The sequence below is a fragment of the Hemicordylus capensis genome, chromosome 1 (genome assembly GCF_027244095.1).
Source record: "Hemicordylus capensis ecotype Gifberg chromosome 1, rHemCap1.1.pri, whole genome shotgun sequence".
Taxonomy (NCBI): Eukaryota; Metazoa; Chordata; class Lepidosauria; order Squamata; family Cordylidae; genus Hemicordylus; species Hemicordylus capensis.
The window spans coordinates 426,130,093-426,147,057 of NC_069657.1; the positions used below are offsets into that span (position 1 = coordinate 426,130,093).

A 16,965-nucleotide genomic window follows, 5' to 3' on the forward strand; every position below is an offset into this window, starting at 1 on the left:
AGCTCTGAAAAAGTTTGCAAAAGTTTAGGTCTCCCATACAAAGACCACTTGGATCTATAGTAGTTTACAACTATAACATTTGACATGGTGTTCCTGTGAAGACTTTTCCATACAGAAACAAGTTCCCTGCAACAACCTGGGCACTTAAAAATCATTTTGAAGATACCTGACATGAGGAAGCAAGGTTATCGCCTAACTTCCTTCCATTTGTTTTCCATGTGCAGGAAATTTTCTCTGGAGAGCATAAACCTCCAAGTATTGCAGTTTAAAGTGGTAATCCAGTCACAGATTTACCTCTCCTAGAACACAGGAAGCTGCCTTATACCAGGCCAGACCCTTGGTCCCTCTAGCTCAGTATTGTCTTCACAGACTGGCAGCAGCTTCTCCAAGGTTGCAGACAGGAGGGAACTTGGAACCTTCTGCATACTGTTGCTCTTAGCGGCCCCATCCCCCAAGGGGAGCAGCTTACAGATATTCAGGTCACTTCAAATAAGCACAAATAAATGCCTACAGAGGAACACACTTGTGTGTGAAGTTACCTACATGCAGGCACCACATTTGTGCCCCACCCACCCCCAACACACACAGTATTTCCCCATAAAGTAACCATCTGAATTGCAACAGCCCTACCACGTGGATTTCATGGACAGGTTTATAGATTTCTCAACAAGTCAAACAGTTGATTCTAAAGCACATACTCTCTGGGGCAATTGGTAAAGCACAAATATGGGAAGAGTAAAGTGTGGGAGGGAATCGGGGCCTGCCAAGGACAAGAAAGGCCCATGTTAGATCCTCCTTGGAAAGGGAAATAAATATGGTTGTGATGGGATGAAGAAACTGGCACTGCTAGCAATAGGCCTCTGAATGTGATCTTTGTATGCAGTAAGAACTTCTTAGCAGCCTTAAACTATAGACTTTGTATTCAGTTACAAGTGAACATACTTGGAGCAGAGTCAAGGATGAACAATTTCTGTATTATCAATTTCCTTCTAGTCTTAAGGCATAATGGTATGCCAATGTATAGCACAAAGGCTAAACTTCCATTACAGCAACAACCTGGGCACTTAAAAATCATTTTGAAGATCAACAGCTGGAGAGATCACTAAGCAAGGTTACTCCCCCCCTCCCCATGACTGCATGTGGTTTGCAACAGTACTTTGGAACCTTCTGGAACACTGTTATTGGTTTTGGCAGCCTCCCAGCTATTTCTGCAGGAATGGAGCAATTCTGCAGTTCAAAACAGGTTAATCTGTAGCTAGACACCATCTTGATAGGGGAAAGCTAATAAAGAAGCACCACCTTGCAGACATGGCTTTAATAGCTTGGGATTTTTTTCCCCTCAAAAGTTTTATTGGGAGAACTACAAAACATTTACAGTACAAAGTTTACAGTCTCACACTCCAAATTTGTAGTGAACTGACTCTCCAAAATATATTACAACTCAAGTTGACTTATGCTCTAGTTACATTCAAAACATACTTCTGTTAAAGTAGTCCAAAGAGTACATAGTGCTGAACCTGTACCTATGTACATTACAAAGAAAAAAGCTTTTAAAGGTACTGCTCGTTCATCCACCCTCCAGGAAAGTTTTGGAGACCTCCTTACTTTCTAAACAAGAACAAAAGTTACATGTTTTGGAATTTTGTCAAAGATGTGATCATTTATGCAAAAATGTTCAGATCAAAAAAAAAAAAAAGGCCTTCTTACTTATAAAACACAAGTGGCACAATTTCTTGTAGTTAAAAACCCAGCCCTACATTCAAATTCTCAAGCTTTAAGAAAAAAAATACTTATTTGGTTGAGGAAGATTTAAGGCAAGCATGGACCCTTATGAAGGCACTGTGAGACATAATACTGGGATCCCTCCCCCCTCCCCCTTATTGCTACATACTTTGAAACTATCACAGTGTGATTGGTGAAGTTAGGCAACACAAATACTTTTTTGGTTAATTTTATGTTTGAATTAGGTTTGCCACTTTAAATTCTGATTGCAAAAGTAGTTTGTTTGTTTTTAACTTGGACGGGTTACAACCATTGTACATTCTAAAAACCCATTGAAATTTCTCATACTACTTCCACAGCATTGAGTCAGATTTCTATAAAAAAAGCCAATGCAATCTTTCAAATTTACGTAAACAAGGAAAGAAATTAATGAAATAAATATTACATACAATCTCTTAAATTAAGAATTTTACTCATTTACAATAAAATAACCAAGTGAAGTTACAAAAGGCATATATTACTGTGAAAAGAACACACTCCACATTTTGCCGATTAATAATGGCAATCATAATTTAAACATAATAAAAGAATATATATCTATTGCTTTTCATCATACCCGATAAATACAGTATGAACAAATTACCAATGTATACTTTTCACAAGATAATAAATAAGTTAAATAGTTTCATATTGAGTTGTGCAGTGACTTGCGCAATCAACTCAGACAGCTAAAAAATTAAAAAATCAGCAGTTATTCGCCAACAATTACAAACTAAACTCAGTTGAATGCTTCCAATAAAGCAACAAAAATTGTTCTAAGCCAAACATCCACTAAGTGGTGGCAATGGAACCAATATTAAACTTTGGAATGGAAGTTTTAGCATATTATAATATATATATAGATATATAAAAAACTAGAGTGTTATCAAGGCATATTCTTGGCAGGATGTTGGATTTTTCTTTTAAAAGCTTATACACTTAGTATATTTACTTTAAATTTGATTGAAAGGCAAAGAGCCACACTCCTTGAATTCCATTTTTGTTGTATATAGACCTGGAGGGGCCTGGAATGCAGAGTTCATGGGCCTCCAGATTGATTGTTGATTCCTGGGGGAGTGGGTCTGGGTAGATTTTTGTTAGCTAATGCTCCATTTCACCCTTTGTCTCCTCCCTTCCCCACATACACACTTGAAGATGGAATGGCTGCTGGTGGCCGTGTACATTAAACTTGTCTCCAAAAAAAAATTTTTTTAAGGAAAAAAAGAAAAAGAAAATCCTCTCCTTCCAAAGTCTTTTAGATACAAAAATAAGATTGTTCAGTTGACGACATCATTTGCCGCTTTGCAAACTGATATCTTTTGTTCATCTTTTGATAAAAAAAAGTTTCTTTTGCTTTCTAATCCCTATTAAGGGATTTTAAAAAACAACTAAAAAAGCATACACTGAACAGATGAAGGAGGGGGGGGAAGAAGAGATCTGTGCGAGCTTGGCTAGTTTCTGGAGGCTGTTGCAGTCTCTGCTTCTAGTGAAGGGGGTAGGGAAGGAAGAAAAAAAATAGGGAAAAGGAGGGGGTAAGGTGCCCCACTGAGGGGGCCTCCTCGCCTGCCCCCCACCTCTCAAAACGCAGTGGGGTCCCCAAAGATTGACAGCTTGGGGGGGAATGTTCCCCCAGCCCCACTTTCGCCTCCTTAGTCGTCGGAGATGGAGAGGCGGCTGAAAATGGGCAGGCGCCTGCCCGAGTCTAGGCTGGGGGATTCCGACCCGCTGAGGCTACCGGAGCTGAGGGAGCCGCTCAGGTAACTCTCACGGTCGGAAAGAGAGTCCGGGGGGCTCGGCGGGGCGTCGAAGACAGGCGACTCCGAGAGGCGGCGCAGAGGCTGGAAGCTGAAGGGCGGCGACGCAGGAGGGCCGGGCGGCGGGCAGCAGCTCCCTCCGCCGCCCACGCCTCCTGGCTGCTGCTGCTGGCAGCGGTAGAAGGCGGCCGCGTTGGCGAAGCAGCCCTGCTGAGGCGGCGGCGGGGCGTGGATGGAGAGGGGCGCGATGAGGCTGCCCAGCTCCTGCCCGGCCGAGAAGGCGAAGGCGTTGTTGGCGCAGGGCGGCGAGGCCACCAACTCCTCGCAGTAGGAGGCTGCCGAGGCGGGCGGCGGCGGGGTGCGGGACCCGCCGGGGCTCTCCAGGAGCAGGGCCGCCGCCGCCGCCTCCAGCCCGCCCTGCGCCGCAGCCACCGCCGCCACAGCCCCGCCGTGGTGGTGATGGTGAGCGGAGAAGCCGGAGAAGCTAAGGCTGTGGTGGAGTTTGGGCCTGTCGCCGCCGCCTCCTCGCGGGTGAGGGATGCCGAAGCCGCCGCCGCCCAGCGGGTGGTCCCGGGCCGAGGAGGGGGCGAAGGCGCGGAGGTCGCCGGTGCTGCCCGCGTGCGGCGGGTGAAGGGGGTGCGGGTGGTGGTGGCTGCTGGTGGTGCCGTTGCTGTGAGGCGGAGGCGGCGGCGGGTTAGGCGGCGGCGGCTGCTGCTGAGGCGGCGGGTTGGCGTTGCCGTTGGCGGGCGCTGGGCGGCGCTCGTCGGCGTTGTGGATGAAGTGGCAGCGCGGCCCGTAGGGGCAGAAGCCGATGGTGTGGAAGGTGCGGCAGAGCTCCGTCTTGTACTTGGGGTGGCGCGTCAGGCTGCGCAGCTCGTGGAAGCCGTGGGCGAACTGGCACTTCTCGCCGTACTTGCAGGCGCCGCTCTCCTCGAAGGGCCGGCACAGCTCCGTCTTGTAGCGCGTCGAGTTGATGGGAGCGCCGCCGCCGCCGCCTCCTCCTCCATTGCCGCCGCCCTTCCCGGTGGTGGCGGCCACCACCACCACTTGCTGCTGCTGGAGCTGCTGCATGAGGTGCTGGCTCCGCTCGCCATTCTCGCTGAAGGAGCGATCGCGGAACTTGTTCTCCTTGTTGAGCAAGGCGGTGGGGCTGCTGCTCCCGCCGCCGCCGCCTCCTCCTCCTCCGATGCCAGGCTCCTTGAGGCTGCCGAAGGAAGAGGACGAGCCCGACGAGCCGCCGGGGTACTTGGCGTTGTTGCCGTTCGCCAGCGCCTGCAGGTTGCTGGTGGAGTGCCTCCGCAGGAAGCCCGGCGCGAAGTTGGAGCTGGGGGAGCTGCCCACGGGGCTCCCCACGGCCTTCTTGTCCAGCATGCTGTTCAAGCTCAGGGATTTGTCGCCCTGGGAGCCAGAGGGGTGGGGAGAAAAGGGGGCACACAGACGGGTGGGGGGCAGAGAGGGAGGAAAGAGAAGGGTGCACCGTGACTGCCAGAAGTCTGGGACGCAAAAGGCTACCGCTCTCCTGCACGCGCTGGGGTTGCATGAACCCAAAGGGCCCCCTTTCCTCAATGGAAGTGCCAGAGGAGAGGCCGCGCTAGCTGTGTTGGCTGGCCCATGTGTCCGCTTGTCAGGCACCCTCCCGCTCCGAGCAGTTGATCTGCAATTTAAAACTTTTAGAGGGGTGGTCTGAAGCCCCTCCCACTCGAGTCAGGAGGGACTATGCTTAAGAGTCCTGACTCAACACAGCTGGAGCTGGTGGTGGCAACTTAGGCTTCCACACATCTGCCGTTGCAGTTCTATTTAAACACACCCACCACACATACATGCTGGAAAACGATGTGTGTGTGTGTGGGGGGGGGTGTCTTTGGTGCTACCAGGCAAGAACTGGAATTGCAAGACACCCTTTTTGACGAGGGAGTTGCAAACACCCTTCTTTCAGTGCAAAGCAAAAACCTACAACATGACATCCTACACGGAGATCAGTAGCCCTCCCTCCAACAAGAACAAATTCACTGTGCGGAAAGTTAGTCCCAAGTGGAGAAGTCTTTCCCCACAACTTGTTGCAGAACAAAGCACGTCATGCAGCTCGTTTCTATACATGCTCACTCAGAAGTTACGCCCCACGGAGTTCAGTAGGGTTTACTCCCAAGTAAACGTGCACATTATTGCAGCTTCAAAAAACAAAAAAACATTATCATCTAACTAGTCAAGTTCTAGAACTTCCAAGAACGATCCGAACTACTTGCAAGAGAAAGTACAAGTTCTTCCCTTACCTTGCACAAAAAGTCGATATCATAAAAGGCAGATAGAAGTGTTGCAGACATTTCTAGATCCTGTAATGGTCGGAAATACAGGAAGGACCGAAAGATCCCACTTTCCTCGGAAGCTTTGGATGAGCCACGACTGGATAGGAAAAGGGCCAATTACTTGAGAGCTGAGACGGTCTAATCAAGTTTCCCAGCAGAGTTGGGAGAGGATGTTCAGCCAAAGCGGCGGCTGCAGCTACTAAAGCAGCTATCTGACTGCTGGAACTTCGCGAATGCTATACACGCCCCATATAAATGGATCTGAGTCTCCCAGCAACACCACCCAGAGGTTCTCCTCCCACCCAGCCCTGCCCCCTTGCCGCTGCGCTCATTCTCATTGGGCGCCGCCAATTTTCTTTTAGTGCCCCAGAATACAGGGAGGAGGTGTGGTGAGGCAAGGCTGAGAGTGCAGCAGAAAGGAGCTGGAGAGAGTGCGGGCAGAGAAAGCAATGTTCTCCACGAGACGTGGCCCCCCAATCCTGGCTGTGCTAGGCACGCGCTGTAGCCTTGATCCCTTGCATAGAGAAGGTACTGTTCCCTCTATATAAGCATTGTCAATGTATGCATTCAGCTGCAATGTATGCATTCAGCTTACTTTCCTCAGCAGAATTCTGCTCTAGGGAAGTCATCCTTTAAAGCTTCCTGACTTGCAAGCACAATGCACTGCAGCGCCCAACTGGTATAATGGGTGGCCAAGTTTCCACAAGGCTTGTAATAACACAATGAGTACCGCGGGAAACTCCCAAGAGATTAACCGCTGGGAAAGCATAAACGCGGTTTGCTCAAGAATGCAGCGTGGCTACTGCACCTGCTGAGCCCTGCAGCGCGGAGAAAAGCTCTGCACCTCTTGCGAGCCAAGGCCGCACTCTCGAGTAGACGGGCTCGGGAACAAGTCCCACGGAACTCCGTGCATGGGGCTGAACTCCGAGTAAACATGCGGCGCATGGGGCTGTATAGTGCCTTGTGCACATGCGTGAATTACGACAGTTGCTGGGGTGCTGAAGAGGGAAAACTTAAGGGACAACTCACCTAATTTTGGCGTGGGGAGAAAATACACTTTTGAGAGGAGACCTTTTAGGTTTGGCAGTTCAGTAACACGAGGGCGGAACTTCTCAAATGCTTGGGGCACGGGACTGTGCCGGACAGTTCCCCGCCCCGCTTCCAAGAAAAGTCCTAATAGAAACGCTTGTCGGTTCAGTGTTTGCACCCAGTGTTCTAAACAACAATGTTATTGCTCCTTCAAGCACTGTGGGGCAGGGGACGCAGACGAATGCCCCTTAGGACGCTTTGACGTGCACAAAGGGCCCTTGGCGGCCCTCTTCCCAGCTCACGTTTCTCTCTCTCCCATCTGTGAGGATGATCCGCGCCCTCATTCCACGAAGCCCGCCCAGCTCCTTGCACGGCTCGGAAGCGTCAAGTAAACACACGGTGGCACAGGGCTTTCCTGCCTCTTTCACACCCCTGCCGAGTCGTTTGGGAAGCTCGCAGCGAAGCAGACGAGGCATCAAAGGGCCTCGGAGTGAAACAGGACGCCCCTGCAACTCCTCCTCTTCCTCCCTCCCTCCAAGGAATCTTGTGCCACGCAACAGGTTTTGGAAACAAAGACCGGCTGGGCTGGAGCTTCGCTGCTTCTCGTGCAACTGGCGGGACGGCATCACCGCCGCCCGCAGGGGTGTGTTAAGTTTGTAAAACCGAGGAGGAGGAGGCGGCGGCGGCGGCGCGGGCGGGGAGAAGGGAGCGCGTTAACTCCCCAGCCGCCAGGCTTGCCGTTGCCCAGGAGAAGGGTTTCCCCCCCGCTCCCAGCCCCACTGCGACTTCAGAGACTTGGCGGCCTCTCAAGGTCTTGTGATACGATTGGCCCAGCCAGCTCCTCGTCCTTTGACACACAGCCCGAAAGCAAAGGACTCCCCGCCCGGCCAGGGCCTGGCGGGCTGACGCGGCGCAGCTGCGGGACCGCGCTCCAGTCCAGCGCTAGCCTTAGCCAGCTCCACCCCTCTTGCATTTCGATGCCCGCCAAGGCGGGTGGGTGTGGGGGAGTCTGCTGCTGAGCTAACAGCGGTGCAGCTCTCTTTCTTTCGCCCCGCCCGTTAGCCTAGTGCTCAAGCTAATGAATTCAGTAACTTGGGATTTGTTCCTGGTGAAGCAAGTACCGCCGGGTGCAGCTTTAAGATTCAGTCTGCAGCACTCCGAGCGATCCCGCCTTGCCTCAGTGCATGCCATCATCGCCCTCTCCTCGGCAACTCCTGCATCATTCTTGGCTATTCTCCGGCGCAGATTCACTCCTCCCCTCCCCTCCAGCAGTCAGCTGAACGCTCCCCTTTCCTCCAGTTCTTTGATTGCAGCAGCAGCAGGCGGCAGCGACAGGAGCGGCTGAGAGCTTTCCAACTCCACGCCCCGTACACAAGGAGAAAAACAAATCCCATCCTATGCACGCTGTGCTGCAAGTCTGGCGTCCAGTGGGGCTTACTCTCGCGTAAGCGTGCATAGGACGGAAGGAGCGGGCCTGTCCCCCCCCCCCACCTCCAGATATATGCAGGAGAACTTGCGCCTGCTAAGCCAAATTCTAGGGCAATGGAAAGAGGCCAAGTTCACATGAAGGAAGCCACGTGGTGGGGGGTTGGAAGTATCGGGTGTCCCTGCCTTGCACTCCCCGGCCACTTCCCCCAGAGCCTGGTGGTATACACAGGGCAGCCGAATGATCCTCTTTAAAGTCGAGGCTTTTGTTGGCGGGAGAAGCCTGGCGAGACGCTCCCAATCCAGGGGCTCAGAGCTGACCACGTCAGCAGGAAGCCTGCGCCGTTTCCAAGTTAGCAAAGTTGCAGGAGCGCTGGGGCCTGGGGTTTTTTTTCTTCACACCAGAGCGGCTCCCAAGCCGCCGGATTCCTGCCTTCGCTACCTCTTCAGGGTGGCACGAAGCACTCTCTCACTCCGCCTCAGGCCCGGCTCCTCCCCTTGGCCGAGCGCTGGCCCCGCCGAGGAAGTGTAGCTGCCGCTGCAACGCTGGGGAAGGATACAAGGCGCTGCTACCTTGCGTAGCATGGAGCGTTTCTCGTTGCAAAACGGCCCCACAGAAAGGCCCTTCCAGCTCTCTGGGAAAGGTCGTTCTGGGGAGGTCGCTACGTTTAAAAGCGGGGAGGGCGAAGTTATGAACTGAAGTTTAGTTTGCACTCATGGGAAGCAGGGGGAGAAGAAGATGACAAGCACCACGCCGCACTGCTTCGCGTTCCCGAAGCGGTCACTAGCACAGAGCAATTAAAGCTCCAGCTCATAAGCTAATCTACTTGGCAGCGCTCTGAGGCTTGTGGCTGCGAATCTGCATTGCTAACCATAAGGTGGACGTGACAAGTTGACACAGGCCAGGAAGGGTTGCTCAGAGAGGGCGCGCCCCCTGGTGGCTGCGGCCCGTAAAAGCAACCGCGTCTTCCTTCTCAAATCACAAAGCAGGACGTCCAGCTTGGGCTGAACTTCTGTTTTAAAGCTGTGATCACTAGCGTGCGCACTCTTAAACAAATGGAGTCTTTACGGTGTAAGTGCAGCGAGACTGCTTCACAAACGGGCTAAATTATATGTTTATCTTCCCTGTTCCCCAACACGTTTCTTCGCGGTCTGGCTGTAAACGTAACTACAGACAACATGAAATACTAGAGCCCGATTTGTGTTCCTCTTTCTTCCGCCCACTCGCTTCAGCAAACCAGGCCGAGAGTGGATTCAAACTTGAGCATACGCATTTACTAAGAAAGCAGTCTAGTCAGGCAAAGATCAATCTATAAATCAACAGTTGGACGACCAATACTTAAGATAACCGACTGATTAAACAAACCACAAGCAGCTACTCTGTAGTGAGCGTTTGTTCTTTTACAGCGGCTGCTTAAGGTTTAAAGGTTTCTGATTGAAAAGTTAAACAGTAACTCATAGTATGACGAAATGCATACAAGATTATGTCCAATTATTTGCTATCCATAAAACTAAAGGGATATTACACAGTTTAAAGCTATACCTTAAAAACCCTGATAAGAGAGCTTCTTTCTTCAAGTTCTTTTGTTTACTAATTAACCAAGTTTCTTGAAGTTTTAATGCTGCTTAAACTCAGACAACTATGCTCGCGATCTCATATCTACACTGCCAAATGCAGTCAAGGTTTGCCAGTTATAGCAAAGTTTAAATCTCAACGAAAGTATATATAGGATTTTTAGAAGTATGCACATAAGAATTTACATATTAAAGGAGAGGGTAATGAAATGCCAATTCTCAGCAATGCCCTGCATTGACACAAATACACTTTTTACTGACTTTCAGAAACAATTCATTTGAAGCAAGTGAAATTTATTTTAAATTATTTCATTAATGTTCTATTAATACATTCCCAGCAGTTTTGCTTCACATCAGAGCCAGCCTGGTGTAGTGGTTGGAGTGCTGAACTAGGACTGGGGAGACCCAAGTTCAAATCTCCATTTAGCCGTGAAACTTACTGGGTGACTGGAAGAGTCACATCTCTCTCTGCCTAACCTACCTCAAAGGGTGGTTGTGAGGATAAACATAACCATATACAACGTGCCGGGCTCTGCCGAGGACGAGTGGGATGCAAATAAGGCTCTGAAAACAATGGGACTCACTTTCAACCAAGCTGCAGATCCATTACTGTATGGTGAACTTGATAGAAAATATTTTCTACGTAGCGATAGTCTGATAAACACTTCTGTTTATCAAACACTTCTGCATTTCTTGAAAAGCACTTCCCATTCAGCAGTTGGGGGAGGAAAGAATAGGGGCACAGGATTGGCTAACTCTGGCACTAAGGTCCCAGAACTAAAGGACCCATGGTGAGACCTTGGTGGGAAAGATAGCCGTCAGTGCCATGGCTGCTGAGAAGTGTTGCTGCTGCTGCCGTCACTGCCAAAATAAGCCCCTCCCAAGCGTTGTGGGGGCTTATGTCAGTGTGGTGGTAAGAGCTCAAAATATTCTACAACATCTGCCATCTTCTTTTACCTCTAATGCAATGCTTTTTTCTGTTTTGCCCAGTGACACAATGGTGGGGCACTGCATTATAGGGGGGAAAGATAGACACCAGTACAACTGCCTTGTCTGCCGCCATCATGGAGAGAAGCTGAGGGCCCCCACACAACTGGTACTGGCACTGAAGGGGCAGAGGTGGCACTGGAAGAGGGACGTGCATCCACGATGCTTCAGGATTGGGGATGTGTTCTCCTTCTCCCCCAATGCCCAGTTCAGAGTGAGAGTAAAGAGAGGGTTTCGCTTGTCCTCAGTGAAATAGCCAAATCTGATTGCACATATAGTAGTCAACTTTTCTATGGGCAAACAAAGCCCTATCTGCCCAGAACAGTTTAGTGTATACCACCATTTAAAAAACAAAACAAAACAGTATCTGTAATTAATATTAAGATAATATACAGCTAGTGTGTCAGACCAATATTCCCAAGTTGCATTTTTCATGGGGTTTTTTGTACATGCAACCATACAATGAGTTCTTGAACATAAGGAAAGATCCATCCGTTTAGCGGTCCTGTAACAAAATATGTGTTATGGTGCCACCTACTGGGACATTAAGAATATTTTTTACTTAAAAATCAAGCAGAGACATTTGTATTTCAGGAAATTGTTACACATAACTACTAACGCAAAAGAGTTCGTTTCCAGCTTGGTCACTTTTCCAAGTCAACTAATTGTGCATGAAATTGGAACATGATCATAATCAATCGCCTCACAAAACCTAGAACTGGTATCTTGAGAACCAATTACAACATGCTGTATATACATCTCTTTTGAAAGAGAAAATGTTTGTTTCATGCTTTTGGGCTACCAGAAAAAAGAAATAATCCAGTATTTGCTGCAATGCACATTTCTTAGTAACAAATATGAAAAGTGTTTTTTTCTTAGGCAATATATGCCTGCTATAACACATCATCCAATGTGTTAAAAAAACCAAACCCAAACCCTCCAAATAACTTTAAAATGATAAATTCTTTTCAAGTTCTTACATTCTGCGCAGTGCCCTGCCAATCAGAGCAGGATGTGCATGCTGGTTCCTTCCTTTTACAGTTCCGTCCACACTGCTACCAAATGTGTTGGGGCTCTGTGGTGCCTAAGAATTACGCTCTGGAAACATCATTTCTGCAACAATGAAACAATCCTCAGGCACCACAGAGCCCCTCCATGTTCGGCAGTAGTGTGGGTAGGCTTCGGAGGACAGAACCAGTGCATGCATCCTGCTCTTGGATCGGCAAGGTGCTGTGCAGAATGTAAGCCATTAAGAGACTGCAGGCAACCTTAATGAGTGTCTCAAGGAAATTTCTAACATGAAAATCCTACTGACATATGTTTAGGACAGGAGCATTATTTTATCAGGCAAACCTCGAAAGCGGTTGTGTTCCTGAGAAGTAAATGCTGTATGTTGAAAGTGGTCCATATTATCTATTTTAGAGAAGGAAAGCACACATGTAATTTGCAGGGCAGGGGGGAAGGACTGGGATAGTGCATGAAGTGGAATTGTTCTAGAAAAAACAATGTATTATTCTGAATAGTGAATTTTCATTTAAAGAACTGTAACCAGTTTTTGTGTTGGAAGTGCACAGACAATAGCATTCTTAAGTTGCAAGTGTAATCAGGTAGTTACATGTTGAAAAGCTGGTATTTGTATTTATGAAGGTTTCAAGTGACTGAAAAAAAGTAATCAATCCCTATACCCAAGCATGGCAGAAAAAAATGGAACAGAATTGCAGTATCTTATAAACTCTCAGTCCCACTGGCAAGGATAAAAAACAGTTTTACTTATTTGAAGCAGCTTTTAAAACATCCACATACATTAGGTACATAATTGCTTGTGCATGAATCCTGGTACATGATGAGAAAGAGACTATGAAATCCCAAGTACTGACATCAGAGAACAGGTTGAACAACTGACACAGTAAAATCAGCAAACTGGACCAGCAGGTGGCCAGCACCTGGTAGGTGGAAAGTAACAGTCTAGCAGGTTTACTTCCTATAGTAGCTGTAATAAAACCTTGCGGGGACTGACTGAAAATGAGGGAGTGCATCCACAGAAAGCTTAATTCAAGTATGCAGTGGTATCTAATGTGCACTGTTACAGTTCCCAACACTTTCCTGACACAAGAAGTGCACCCATACTTTGTTCACTATGCAGTTAGCTGCAACTGGCAGTAAACAAATGGTCAGCAATCATGTTTTCAGTTCTCTAGTTCTCTGCAAACTTCAGTTCCAATTTTTAGCAAATGCAATATCTTAAGACAAACAGATATTCTTTCCTTCCGAATACCTAATTCTGTGAATTCTGCAGGTCTGGAAAATTCTGGAGTTGGAGGCATTTCTTTAAGAAGCTGTGTCACAAGCTGGGCTTGATCAGATGCTAATTTTGCCAAATGGCGGAACTTTCCTTGATCATATACATTGATATGGGTCTCTGGTATGAGCAGGAAGAGGTGTTTGCTGAGGTGACCCACCTTTGTTAACTTCTCAGCCCAAAAATTTGCTTGTCCTTTGTCAAACGGATAGTCATTTTCCACCTTCATAAAAAGAAAAGCAGCAATCAGCATATTGACATTGGTGTGGAACAAACAAGACTATTCACATGATGCAGCAGAAAAACAAAATCCAAATCTGCAGTCAGATTAAGACAATAATAACTAGCTTAACCTGCGCAGAGCATCTGCGTGCTATTACTTGATTGCTCCCCTCATGCCCCTTCACCTCAGAGATCTCTCCACCCTCACCTGAGCTGCACTGCTCCTCACCTTCAGCTGGTTGTTTCAATCCCCTTCACCCCTCTTGGTCACTCCTCCATCCTATTTCTCATCCTCCTCACCCCTCTTGCTTAGGGCTGTGGCATTGCCAGTGCTGACTGGCCAAGCCGCAGCCCTCTAACCCCAGATACCTCCCCACCCTCACCTGAGTCCTTCTCCTGCTCCTTCCTGCAGGAGCAGCAGTGGTGGCAGGTGACCGGGCCCTTCCTTGCTGCCACAGCTAAGGCCGCTTGTTCCTCTTAGGCCACTGACAGGCCTGGGCCCGCCCCTCGCCTCCCTGCCTCCCTCCACCAATGGCCTTAGTAGTCCCGAGCAGCTGCAGCAGTTGACCAGGCCCTTCCTCACTGCCACTGCCATGGCCACTCATTCCCCTCAGGATGCTGACAGGCCTGGGCCCGTCCCCCTTCCTTCTTTTTCTCTTCCCCACCCTTCTTTTTTCTTCTTCTCTGTCTCCCCTCTGCTCACTCTTCTCCTCTGTCTTTCTTCCCCTCCCTTTCTTGCTTTCTCCTTTCCTTCCTGAGTTTCCAGATCTTGTTCATCTTGTTTCCTCATCTAATTATACAGTGGCAGTCTCCTTCTCCTGAAGGGGCTCTTTCCTTCCTCACGAGCCCTCTCTTTGCAGACCCCTGACCACTATCCTTTTATATATATAGATTCTTCTCTCCTCTACAATCAAGAACATCTTCTGACCAGTAACAGATACATTCCACCTGACCTTAACCATCACAGGCTCCTCCTCTCTATCTGCATATGGAATCCCCACTGCCCAATCACCACGGTGCTTCTGCTGTTACCTCCAGATGGTAAAGCACTGTCTCGGTGCGCTTTGCCACATACGTCCTTAGCATATTATATAGTTAGGCACATGCATATTTATTCCGGCCTCAGCACACTTTAGGCTGTATGTCTATCCATAGTTAGCTAAATTCATACCCCATCTCACAGGATCAGATGAATAATCTTCAATTTTATTGAAAACAAAATTTAAACAGCAAACAAATACAGAGGACTGAATATTGAGCTGCAGAAGATGGTAACAGAAGGATTAAAAGGTGGGTGGATTGAGATGGAATCAATGGGACTGGATGAAATTCCGTGAGATTAGATGAGGTGAAAAGACAATGCAAGACCAGGCCTTTCCAGGCTACAGTTCTCAAAGCAAGATATAGTAACTAGACTTAATCCATCACAACATGGTGACAAACAGCAAAGCTAATAATTTGCTCACACTGGGAAAACTAGAACAGTTCTAAATAGACCAACTAATCTAACGCCCAGTTGGGGCAGAACAATGCTTGCTCTGGGTAAATTTGATCAATATGCCTGAAGCATTTGTAGAATTTTGCAAACACGTTTTCCCCCTGTGCACAAGGAATATGCTAAGAACACTGTGGTGACATGAGGCAAGTGCATGCGTGATGCTTTCCCTTCAAGCATAACCCTTCTGCGTGAGGTAAAAGCATGTACAACGTGTGTGTAGAAGTGTGTGAAGGAGCCCGCATCAACAGTGGTAATGGCCATGGTGATGGATTCCAGCTTTGATACCCCTAAACACAGATTAGCAAATTCATAGAAGGGAAACCAAATCATACTGCTTCTACACCTGGAGGTCCTATGTAGCTGTTGTGGCAAATTCATGGAGCTAATCATGTTCTGAGGCGGCATTATGTACCAAATGGTGTGGAGATATAACAATGGAGGGCAATAGCCTTCGGGCACTGCTAGAGAGCTTCCCAGAGCCACCTCCCTCTGGGAATTCTAAAAACAGAATGCTAGACTAGCAGGGATGCTCCTGTGTTCCCAAAGTCCAACACAACATGATGCAAATGGCTTTTATATACTTTTGGTTGTAGTGGCTGACATACAGAGGAAGGCTGCACTGGTGCAGCAAGAGAGCAGCCTGGCAGAACTTCCCAAATAATTTTACTGCCACTGTGGGGAAGGGGCAATTTTGATGCCCTCGCCTTCCCCAGGGCAGGGCTGTACAACCCTCAGAGATATATTTTTGGGTGGCACAGAGGGCTTCCAGGGGAAGGGAAGGGGTCAAAAATTACTGCTTCCCTGCTGCAGTTAGTTGGGAAGTTCTGTTAGGCTGTTCTGTCGCTGCATCAGTGTATGCTTGCTCTGTATGTCAGCCACTGAAGCAACATGTGTGGGGAAAGCATCATGTGTGAAGCCGCTCTAAGAGGAGTAAGAGCAGAAGCCGGGGCGGGGAGTCATACATCATGGCAACACACCGAAGCTCCAACTCTCAGATCCCTGTTTTTATCACTTGCACATTAAAAAATGTATGTTCTTAACCCTTAGATTTCAGTTGTTTATTTAAAAAAAGTAATGTATCCCCACACCAGATTCTTGGGATTCTTTGCCAGCTATAAGATTCTGAATAAAATCCCACATGGATGGAAAATCAGAAGTCAGATAGTCATTTGTTCTTCTTGGTAATAATGAAATAGCTAGGAGAAACAATGCTTTAAAAAAAAATCTCTCTAGTTAAATAAATATTTTTTGTAGGATATAGGATTTGGCTGCTTCAGTGAAACTAATGTTATGGGTATGTGAGCATCAAATAACGGAATTGCTTTGCTGCAGGATGATGGAATAACATGTTGTTTTATTGTCCCAGTGTAATACTACACGAAGGATGAATCAGGCATGTGTGCGTGCGCGGGTATATGTATGCATATTACAAAACCCAAAATTGGACATTGACATTTGTAGGTGATTAAATGTATACAATACACACTATGTTAATTTGAAAAGTTATTTAAAATAATGTTATCATCTGCTCCATATTAATTCCAAAAGAAGTGACTTTATGTAGGAGGGTGTGAAATCTTGCAAAAGTATCTGTTGACTAGTGGGTGAGGCCTGTTGTTGCCTGAGCAAAGTCAACAGAATGTTTTATTGATGCATTGGCAAAAGTGAAGTAAAAGAATAATTTGAAATTTTTAGGATTTCAACTTCGAACATGATTCATTTTATTGAATATTTACCACATATGCTCAATTTGAATAATAGTAAATTTGAAACTGAGTAAGATATTCTGCTTCTTTAGGGCATGATGTTGTTTTGAATTATTGATCTGATTAGTGAATGCTAAAAGTCTGGTCAGAAAATACAAAAATGTTATTTAAAGCTTTCCCCCAGCAAATTTTGGTGTAAAATGCAATTCATTCTGTTAATTTAAGTGGCAAGACTGTTCAAGCAAAATTTGGTGTCTGTAGGTAATTGAGAAGTATGATATTCAGAATTTATATTTTAAAAAAATTAAATCCCCCCCCAACCGATTCTGGTGTTAAAAGTAGTGCATTTAGCTAATTTCAGTGGCAGAATTGTGTATGCAAAATGTGGTATCTACAGGTAACTGGG

The 16,965-nt window shown here is 47.4% G+C and overlaps 2 protein-coding genes across 10 annotated transcripts in view; both read right to left on the reverse strand.

The window, feature by feature from the left end:
* Window positions 1-1,313: 1,313 nt before the first annotated feature.
* ZFP36L2 (ZFP36 ring finger protein like 2) lies at window positions 1,314-7,530 on the reverse strand. Of its 2 annotated transcripts, none has more exons than XM_053311742.1 (3): window positions 6,848-7,530; window positions 5,786-5,915; window positions 1,314-4,913 (listed from the first exon to the last, which is right to left on the reverse strand). In XM_053311742.1, exons 2-3 carry the CDS (start codon window positions 5,834-5,836, stop codon window positions 3,411-3,413), a joined length of 1,554 nt encoding a protein of 517 aa, XP_053167717.1. In that variant the 5' UTR covers window positions 5,837-5,915; window positions 6,848-7,530; the 3' UTR covers window positions 1,314-3,410. The 2 variants fall into 2 exon arrangements, with proteins under 2 accessions (XP_053167717.1, XP_053167706.1); XM_053311731.1 differs by lacking the exon at window positions 6,848-7,530 and adding an exon at window positions 6,627-6,797.
* A 5,053-nt stretch (window positions 7,531-12,583) lies between these two features.
* Window positions 12,584-16,965, reverse strand: part of THADA (THADA armadillo repeat containing) — a 239,717-nt gene continuing 235,335 nt past the window's right edge. For all 8 annotated transcript variants that reach the window (XM_053311591.1, XM_053311582.1, XM_053311600.1 and 5 more), the window contains one exon: window positions 12,584-13,356. In XM_053311591.1, coding sequence (XP_053167566.1) covers window positions 13,021-13,356 — 336 coding nt within the window. In that variant the 3' untranslated portion in view covers window positions 12,584-13,020. The remainder of the gene's footprint in view (window positions 13,357-16,965) is intronic.